The sequence below is a fragment of the Medicago truncatula genome, chromosome 8 (genome assembly GCF_003473485.1).
Source record: "Medicago truncatula cultivar Jemalong A17 chromosome 8, MtrunA17r5.0-ANR, whole genome shotgun sequence".
In the NCBI taxonomy this organism is placed as follows: Eukaryota; Viridiplantae; Streptophyta; class Magnoliopsida; order Fabales; family Fabaceae; genus Medicago; species Medicago truncatula.
The window spans coordinates 33,348,223-33,357,481 of NC_053049.1; the positions used below are offsets into that span (position 1 = coordinate 33,348,223).

The 9,259-nt window shown below is 34.3% G+C and overlaps 2 protein-coding genes across 2 annotated transcripts; one reads left to right on the plus strand and one right to left on the minus strand.

Moving 5' to 3' along the window:
• On the plus strand, positions 1-4,740 carry LOC11443546 (uncharacterized). Its single transcript, XM_003629048.4, has 6 exons — positions 1-190; positions 1,810-1,870; positions 1,963-2,098; positions 2,602-2,929; positions 3,276-3,404; positions 3,764-4,740. The coding sequence occupies exons 1-6, from the start codon at positions 85-87 to the stop codon at positions 4,219-4,221; spliced, it is 1,218 nt and encodes a 405-aa protein (XP_003629096.1). The 5' UTR covers positions 1-84; the 3' UTR covers positions 4,222-4,740.
• A 3,540-nt stretch (positions 4,741-8,280) lies between these two features.
• Positions 8,281-9,259, minus strand: LOC11428288 (RING-H2 finger protein ATL8). The gene has a single exon (XM_003629049.4). It carries the CDS (start codon positions 8,978-8,980, stop codon positions 8,369-8,371), a length of 612 nt encoding a protein of 203 aa, XP_003629097.1. The 5' UTR covers positions 8,981-9,259; the 3' UTR covers positions 8,281-8,368.

Here is a 9,259-nt window from a genome sequence, read left to right on the forward strand (position 1 = left end):
TTGAACCCACCAAAACATGTCGAAGATGACGAAACACTGAGAAATGAACGAAGATCTGGAGTAAGAGAGAGCTAGCTACTAAACATGGATGCTGCTACCGAATCACAAACGGATCCTATTTCTCTTGAAACCCGACCCGGAATATTCATCATCGGATCCTCCACCGTCGGAAAACGCACCCTCTTATCCCGTAACCGCCTCTTTCACTTCCTCTCTTTATAATTTCATTTTTGGAGTTCAATTCTAGGATTTTTTTATTTTTTATTTATATATATTGAACATGCAATGATCACTTTGAGATAACTACGATCTAATTTCATCAGAAAGGATTAGGTTCTACAGGTTATAGTATAAGCACTTATCATGATAAGTGCTTATGTGTAAATTTTTAGATATGCTATAAGTTTTTTAGAGACCTTATGAAAATAAGTTGAAAATTGTTCAGAGTCAAGTTAGTGATAAGCACCTATAGCTGAAACTTCTACTTTGCTATTATTAGGTAATGTGACAAACTTGTTGCTTAAAGATTTGTAAGAATTAGAATGTATAGAATTAGGATTAGGATGAATAAGAGAAAAAATCATACCAAGATTCATTTGATTGATTAACCGCATTCTTGTCAAACCTGTCATGACTGTTGCTATGAACAATCCGACTCTTCTCAAAAGCAATCAACTGCTGGTATTGTTGTTGATTCATAGGTGTTGTGTTCTGTGAAGCACAATTGTTTTCTTTAGTCTCGTAAAGATTTTTCACAACTCGACACAATATACCACAGTGAGAACACATTGGTCTCTCTTTCTTGCCAGAAAGGGAAGTTCCTGTGGAAGTTTCAGAACTAATGGATCCAACAGATCTTGAGTTTCCTCTTGTTGAACTAGGGCTAGAACACGATTCATAGAGGGAGTGGGATGTTGAAGTAAAATTTGACCTCAAACATGACTAAAGCTTTCATTCAATCCAATTAACAAATTGATTAGTGGTTGAACACCACCACAATTGAAAGTACGAATTGGGTTATACTCACCGAGTTCTTTCTTCCCAAATCCCCTTAATCTTGGTGAAATAAGTGCTCACAGAGAGAGATCCCTGAGTGCATCCAATGAGTTCACGCCGGAGCTGAAAAATTGAGGACCATTGCTCCGTTGAAAGCGTTCTCGAGATCTGTCCTAATTTCATGAGCAGTGGAAGCATAAAATGACACTTGATGTGATTTCCTTTGAGATCAAATTCAATAACCACGAAGCTCTGATGCCATTGTTTCCCAACCAGAGATGAAACTGAGCCTCGTCTTCCGGTGGCTGTACAATGGTTCCATCAACAAAATCATTCTTCCATTGAGTGGATGCTTGACAAATAAACCAGACCGGGAGAATCGGAGTGATGAATTAAGAAAGGATCAATTAATTGAATTTTCATGGTGAATGTTGAAACGTGAAGAGAATCAGAGGGAGGATGGAAGGTATCAATGGAACAATTTCAACAGAAAAGCTGAAGAGAATAGAGAAAGCTTCTGTACATGCTAAGAGCAATTTGAGAAAATGATGATCTCATTTCATAAGAAGTGATTTACAAAGTGATGAATGCAAGCTTTTATACAGAAGCTGCAATAGATAGATCCTAACTGAATCTATAACTGAATGAAAACAGAAAACTACAATCCGTTAAATAATAAATAAATTCCACACGTGGAGAATGTGGGAAATTAGCTAACTAACTTGTCTCAAAGCTAACTAACTTGTAACTGTCATTGTAATAATATGTGGTGAAATTTGAGTTGACAGACTACTTTGTTGATGATGTGTCTAGGATTGCTCGCCGTTGATTCTGAAGATGCTTTTGATTCGGCGTCTGAACTAAATGTGCATGGGTATATTCTCCATGATTCATTCTATTCAAATTATTGTTGATGAATCTTTTCAAATTTCGTCATTGCATATTTGATGATGGAATCATCAACAGGTGGACTATTAACACCAAGTACTATACTGCTGATGTTGCTGTTTGGATGGCTCATCTTCATGATGAATTTTCTGTTGAGAATGTACCCGCGTTTCAACAAATGACTGCGTTGGTGATGGTCTTTGACATGAATGATGTTAGTTTCTTGACTTTCATTTCCCTTCAATTTGTTCTGTTTCTGTCTGTTGTTGATTATTTAATCCTCAACGAATGTTTTATGTTTGCTGTTATTGTTCTGATATTCTAGTGCCGAAGAACGGTAGAATTGTTATTGAACTACTCCGCTGTTCCAAAATAAGGGTTGTTCAAAGTTTTTTCACATAGATTAAAAAAATAATTAGTGAATGAATAAGTGTAAAATTTTACAAAATTGACCTCCTTAACAATTAAATGCCTAGTGAGATGTAATGATTTGAAAATGATGTGCAAGTTATTAATTTGGTGGTAGAACTTGAATAAATTGATTACTGTTACATTGGAAAAATACAGTGACACTTATTTTAGAACAATTTTTATTCACTAAAACGGCACTTATTTTGGAATGTGGGAGTACTTTCTTGTTTTACATGCGGGTTGAGTATGCATGATGCAGTTAAATGTGCATGTAATGTGTATTTGTGTTCATCTCATTTTGTGCAGTTATCTTCCCTAACTGCTCTTCAAGGTTGGGTAGCACACACTGATATCCAAAATTTTGAGATATTACTATGTATTGGAAACAAAGTGGACCTGGTTCCAGATCATCCAGTTCATGCTGAATACAGAAGACGGTTGTTAAAACATGAAGACTCTGCTGTGGATCTTTATTCTGAATTCTCTGAGTATGGAATATCTGAAACTGAAGGAACTAGTTTATTGGGTAGTGAAGAACCGTCCTGGGACATCAGAAAGTCGTGTTTGGAATGGTGTGCTGAGCACAATATTGAGTTCGTTGAGGCTTGTGCTTCCAACGCTGATTTCGATAAATGTAAAACTTCACTTCCTGTTATAATAAGCTGGTCTATAACTTATTGCACATAACTCTGACTCTTTCTCTTTGAGAAATGCTCAGTTTTACATATAGATGAGTCATAGTTAAAAATTTGTAATACATCATTAATTCCAATGCCAATTTTGATTACTTTAAAACTTCACTTCCAGTTATAATGAGCTGGTCTGTAACATATTGCACATAACTCTGACTCTTTTTATTCGAGAAATGCTCAGTTTTACATATACGGTTTGAATGAAGCATATTAGAAATTTAGTTACAAATGATTCAATTTCATTACATGTATTAACTTATATTGAGATAAACGAAATGTTGTCTACAGGCTTGTCTGTAGACGGTGATTTACAAGGAGTTGAACGCATCTATGGTGCACTTTCCGCCCATATGTGGCCTGGGATGGTATTGAAATCCGGTGAAAGGATAAACCAACCATCGTTTCCTGAGATAGAAGGTATTTTTCTTTAGGGTCTGTTTACTTTGAGAAAACATCTGTTTGTTTTCATTTTTTGGCATGTGTTCATTTTAACTTGTTATAAAGAGATGAGACTTTTGAAGTGAATCATTGTTATGGAGAGTCCTTGATTTTCGTTGTTTCTAGAAATGCAAGACAATTGATCATTTCAAGAGTCTCTTTGTTCCTTTATCTAAATATTAAAATTAACACAAATGTTGGGAAGTGAAAATAGAAAATGTTTTCACCAAGTAATTGGGGCCTTGTATATTTTTTTTTTTGCAGCATGCTGATGGCCACTTCAAGTAATTTGGACTTAATGTACACTAATTTTGGGTTACCCTTTTCCATTTTTTCAGAGATGTCATCGGAAGAATCTGACTATGAACAAGAGTATGAAGTTTTATCAGATGGCACAGCGGACGCCTGGGATGAAACTGAACAAGGATGGATTTCTGCAACTCCCTTAGATGCAGGGGGGCCATCAGTTTCACAAAACAATACCGACACATCTTGTGAGCATGACGATGCAAATAAATCTGATAAAGAGCTCCGGCCCACAAACTCAAGAACAGCGTTTCAGGATGAGGGTAACATGGCTGTGACGCACAACATTGTAGATTCCGAGGGAGATGGGAAGTTAGACGACAATGAATGTCTTGACTTGGAGAATTTGGAACAGTTGATGTCTGAGATTGGGAATATGCGCTCAGGCTTAAGATTGATGCCCGATTTTCAAAGAAGGGAAATGGCGGCAAAGTTGGCTATGAAAATGGCTTCCTTATTTGGAGGTGAAAGTGATGATGGGGAAATTTAGTTTATATTATTAATTCTATGAGATTCAGTTGTAATTGAAAGGATGCATTGAGGAATGTATTCTTAGTACTTTAAACCAGTTATCATATTGAGGGTATGAGAAACAGATCTGTTGCTCAAGGATGATGCTGATCATGATCCAAGTTACTCCTGTTTTTTCATACACTGTTCAATAGCCCTATTTTGTGAGCAGAACTTTTTTTAAAAAATTCTAAATCTAATATGTTTAGGCAGGTTCATGGTACCGAACTTGGTGGTTGTGGTGTGTACAAAATTGACAGGTTATGATGTGGGTGCATGTGGCAATTTTTAGTGTTGAAATTGATGGAAAAGTGTACTTAAAGTCAAAGTGTTTTAACTACGTGGACAAAATGACAGTCACAGTGGATGATTAGTTTTTTCTGTAGGAATAACTAGGCTTAGGTATCTTCACTCTTTTGTTCAGGGAAGGTATCTTTACTTATAGCCCTTCAATTATTATTATTACTATTATAGAATAAAAAGATCGAAGTATATTTGACCCCGAGTTCTTTGCTTTTTTAGACAACAATGAGATTCCAGTTAGAGTTGGAGGAGAAGAAAAGTTAAAATGAAATTCCATGTTGCTCTTGGAACAGGATTTCGGTACCATAAACAAGGTCTCAAGTTCGAATCTTGTGAATGGAAAACCGTTAGATACGTCTCACCAATGAAAAAGTTACAAAAAAAAAAAAAAAAAAAAAAAAACAATAAGATCGGTAATTTTGTGAAATTTACATGAATTTCTTCAATTCGTGGAAAGAGTTAAGACATCTACTACCAAAATCCTATTGAGAAGAATATGTGTGAATGTGCATAAACTTAGTGGCATTTAGCATGCACAAGGGAATCATACAAGTGATACTAATGTGGTAATAGTCAAGTTTGGATGCTTCTAAAGGATAAGGACCATTTAAGATAGTCTACAATTTGACTCCCCCCTTTACTTATGGAATCACACACAAGAAAAACGTAAATATCATGCGAGTGAACAAGTTGCCTGCGGATTTGTCATGTTTTGGTTAGTCAAGGACTTGAAAAGGCATAGGATAAGTTGGAAAAAAGTAGGCAAAGTAGCAATTTATTAATGAGTCCCCAACTCAAGTCTCAAGTTAGTTGAAAAGTGAAAACAAACCAAGTTGGTTGAAAAGTGAAAATAAACCAAGTTGGTTGAAAAGTGAAAAAATGCACCAAAATATTGTTAAAAAATATGCACCAAAATGAAGGTGGGAGAAGAAATAGATGCATGTCATATTTGGTAATCATGGTGCCTTCTAATAATGTATCCAAAGGATCTAATGAAAATATCGGTTATTGCTTTTTCGAGTCTCAACTTTCAACTTTGTTAGTGAGTTGTGTTATTAACACTAAAAGCTAGCATGAGAGAAGAATAAAAGATAACCTAGTAAGATAAATGGTGGGTGGGACCACACAACATTATCCTACTTAAAACAAAGGCTAAGAGTAGAAGATGCCATCAATTGTATTTAATTATAAGAATCAACGGTGTGGGAACTCTTATATAGTCCTTCCATTGATAAAGATTTAAAGTATGTGGGAATGGGAATTAGGATAAAGGGACCATGTAGCTAAATAGCATCTCTACCTTTATTTTATTTTTAAGACACCATAAAATAAACATATGCACTACCTTTATGTCTCTCATTTGTCTTATCTTACCTTTAACCTTTATTTCATTTTGTTTTGGCTCCTTCTTTTGGGTATTTCCTTTTGCTAATGAAGATGTAAAGAGAGGATTCACAAGGAGTGGAAATTTAGCTTGTTGCATAAGGTTGTTTGATAAAAACTAATTGTGGTGGTTTAACAATGAGCACTAAGAAATGCACCTTATTCTTTCATGTGATTCCATTTGACTTGAATGATTAATTGTTATTCTCATTCAATTCAATGACTAATTTAGTACAAATATGAGTACTTTATTGCGACTCTTTTGGTAGAAATATTACAAACACCCTTTCTTTCACTTGTATTTTTACACTTCAATATTCACTATTAGGATTCATGTGCAACTATTTTCCTCAATAATTGATAGCCAAAATGAAAAGACATAAAACAAAAAAAACAAAAAAAAAACGAGTAGAAACACAAGGGAAATTTGAAAACAACTTTTTTTTTCTTCTAAAAATGTGAGAAATATGAAGGAAAAAAAGTTGCAATTACATGTATAAATAAATGCAAAGTGTGTGATAGTTATTACTTTTAAGCTTGTTGGCTAACATGCATGCCATGGTTTCCATATTATTTGTCCTATTATCCAACTTGGTTGATCATTAACTTAATTAGACGTTGATTGCTTTAATGTCTACCACTATGTAACATAATATCTCCTTTTCAATTTTTTAGAAGCATAATATCTCGTGTACTACAACATAATATACAATACTTCATGTATTAAGAAAGAACAGATTTAAAGGTTAAAGCATTATGTTTTTGCTTTTTATGAAAACTATTTGTCTTACAAAATATCTTCCTTTTTTGTTTATAAATTCAAAATATCTTTGTAACAAAAAAAAAAAGCAAAATATCTTTGTAACAGAGAAAAGAAAAAAAACAAAAAAAGCAAAATATCTTCTCATCTTACAAGATGAGAGACTAATTACCAAATTGAACTAAAGACAAATATTTCTCCCTACATTATTTTTTTCCCAAACGCAATATGCACAGTTTATACCGTCATTTAGCTAAGGACTTTTGATCGGTTGAAGTGTAAGCTTGAACTTGCAATTCTTAACTTCTTAGCATTTAGGTATTTGAGTTTGCTGATAAACTCAACAAAAAAAACACAACACACATCTTGGCTAGAATTAAAAAAAGTCTTTCCTTTTAAAATTTATTTAAACTTTTTTAAATTTTCAAAAGAAGAATTTCATCACAATTCAATGTTGTCGCTATTAATAAACTAATAACTCAAGTGTTACTATGAAGATTGATCATTTGAGTCCTACAGGATCATGGACGGTAAAATTATTTGTCAAGAGATTTTAATATTGTTACATATTCAAAATTCAAATTTGAGACATGTGATTAACTTAAAAGAAACATGTGTCATTTGAATCACGAATGAAATTAAAAGAAGTTTGTATCATCTTATATTAGCGCTATTGAATAACTTACTTCATTTGTTCTATAATATAATTGTTAAATTTTTTAAAAAAAGTCTTGAAAATATTTGTCATAAGGGGGTTTTTGCAATTCAGTTTCGAGCTCACATGTGGGTTCACTGAATTATCCTTTAGTAGTGATTGTTTAAGGTTGTTTTTTTTTTGTTCACTTGTAGGAATTGTTGCATCTCTATTAGGGTTTTGATTTTGTAATTTAATGGTAAGGTTCTTTGCCCCCCATTTTGTACTTCCTTTTCTTTTTAAATTAACTTTTATTTTGTCTAGAAAAAAATTAACCGTGAACTGACCAACTAAAGAATATTTGTGGGACAGAGGGAGTATTATACTATCAATAATTAGTAAAAGAATAACTTTCCCCAACGAAAAAAACACTTTGATGTCATTATAATAATGTAGGTATCATTTTTATATCTTAATTCTTTCATGCTTTAATTTTATTTTTTTTTACGGTTTGAATCCTCACATGTTAGAAATCAAAATGACAAATAATTCATTGATATCCTTTAAAACATAAAGAGTGAAGGATTTAGAGAAATTTTATAAAAAAATAGAGAAATAGATTAAATGTGAAAATTTAAATTATGAAAATCATAAATTGATATTTTTCCCACCATTTTTACCTATCTTTCATAAAAGCAGTCTCTATCAAAAAAGAAAGAGGGTAACTAATGCACGAGAAAATTATGGAAGTTAAAAGATGAAAAATTGTCTAAAATGTTCAACTGTCAATATTATTAAATTGAACATTTTTGAACAAAACATTCTTCAAAAAAAAAAAAAAAAAGAAATTGAACGAGACACTTCTAACCTCGCACTTGTGTATTTGCTACTTTGTCTAGAGACGAAATAAAAGTTGAAAAATTGTCCAAAATTATAATCTCTTGTGAGAAAATTGGAAGTGAGAAATAAAAAAACAAAGATCTAAATAAAACTATATAGTACATTACATTCATATACAAACTCATACAAAATATTGCACAACAAATTTTAAGGCAAGAAGCCATTATGAACATTGTGCCTATGCCTATCAACACTATTACCATTACAATTAGCATTAACAACAACAACTTCTACATTCTCGCCGCCGGCAGTTTTCTGTTCCGTTTCACCGGCAACTTCTCCGGCAGCCGTCGGTTGATAAAGCCCACATTTCTGACACCTAGCAACGGCAAACGGAGCACGGCAAGAAGGGCAAGAAGAGTGAGACCCAAGCCACGTGTCAACACATGCCACGTGGAAGCCATGACCACACTGAGGAAGCACCCGAACCTCTTCACCGGCGGTGAACTCCGAGATACAAATGGCGCACTCCGATGAGACGACCCATTTTCCGGGAGTGTCGTCGAGGTAGGTGAATTTCGGAAGTGAATTGAGAACCTTCTTTTTGAGACCTTTGTTGGCCACCGCCGCCGACGGTGATGCTCCGGCGACGGGGGTACGGCGGAGCCAGGCGCAACGGGCAATGGCGGTGAGACCCACGACGGAGATTAGAGCGCAGAGGAGAGCGGCGAGGATGACGACGAAGTCGGATTCTAATGAGGCGGCGGAGTCCGGCGGTGGTGCGGCGGAGGAAATGGATTGTAATAATATTCTAGTCATGTTATTAGGAAAATGTTTGTTTTTAATAATTGAGAGAGAATAAAAGAAAGAGAGAAAGAAGAGAATAAGGTGTTATGTTGTGTTGTGTTGTGTTTTGGGAAGTTGAATAATTGAGGTAGGTACTTATAGTTGAGAAGTAGAGGAAGGTTTGAGTTGAGTGAGTATTGGTGCGTTTTAGGATAAGACTTGACTTAAATTGATAAGAGATAAAGAGATGTGAATTCTATTGAAGAAGAGAGGGTTTTGCTCTAACACTATAATTTTGTGTTTGGTGTGAAG

Bases quoted from the DNA above. Each gene is read 5' to 3' on its own strand.
- LOC11443546 (XM_003629048.4), top strand. From the start codon at position 85: ATGGATGCTGCTACCGAATCACAAACGGATCCTATTTCTCTTGAAACC. The intron at 191-1,809 runs GTAACCGCCTCT...TGATGTGTCTAG, and splicing joins AAAACGCACCCTCTTATCCC to GATTGCTCGCCGTTGATTCT. The intron at 3,405-3,763 runs GTATTTTTCTTT...CCATTTTTTCAG, and splicing joins ATCGTTTCCTGAGATAGAAG to AGATGTCATCGGAAGAATCT.
- LOC11428288 (XM_003629049.4), bottom strand. From the start codon at position 8,980: ATGACTAGAATATTATTACAATCCATTTCCTCCGCCGCACCACCGCCG.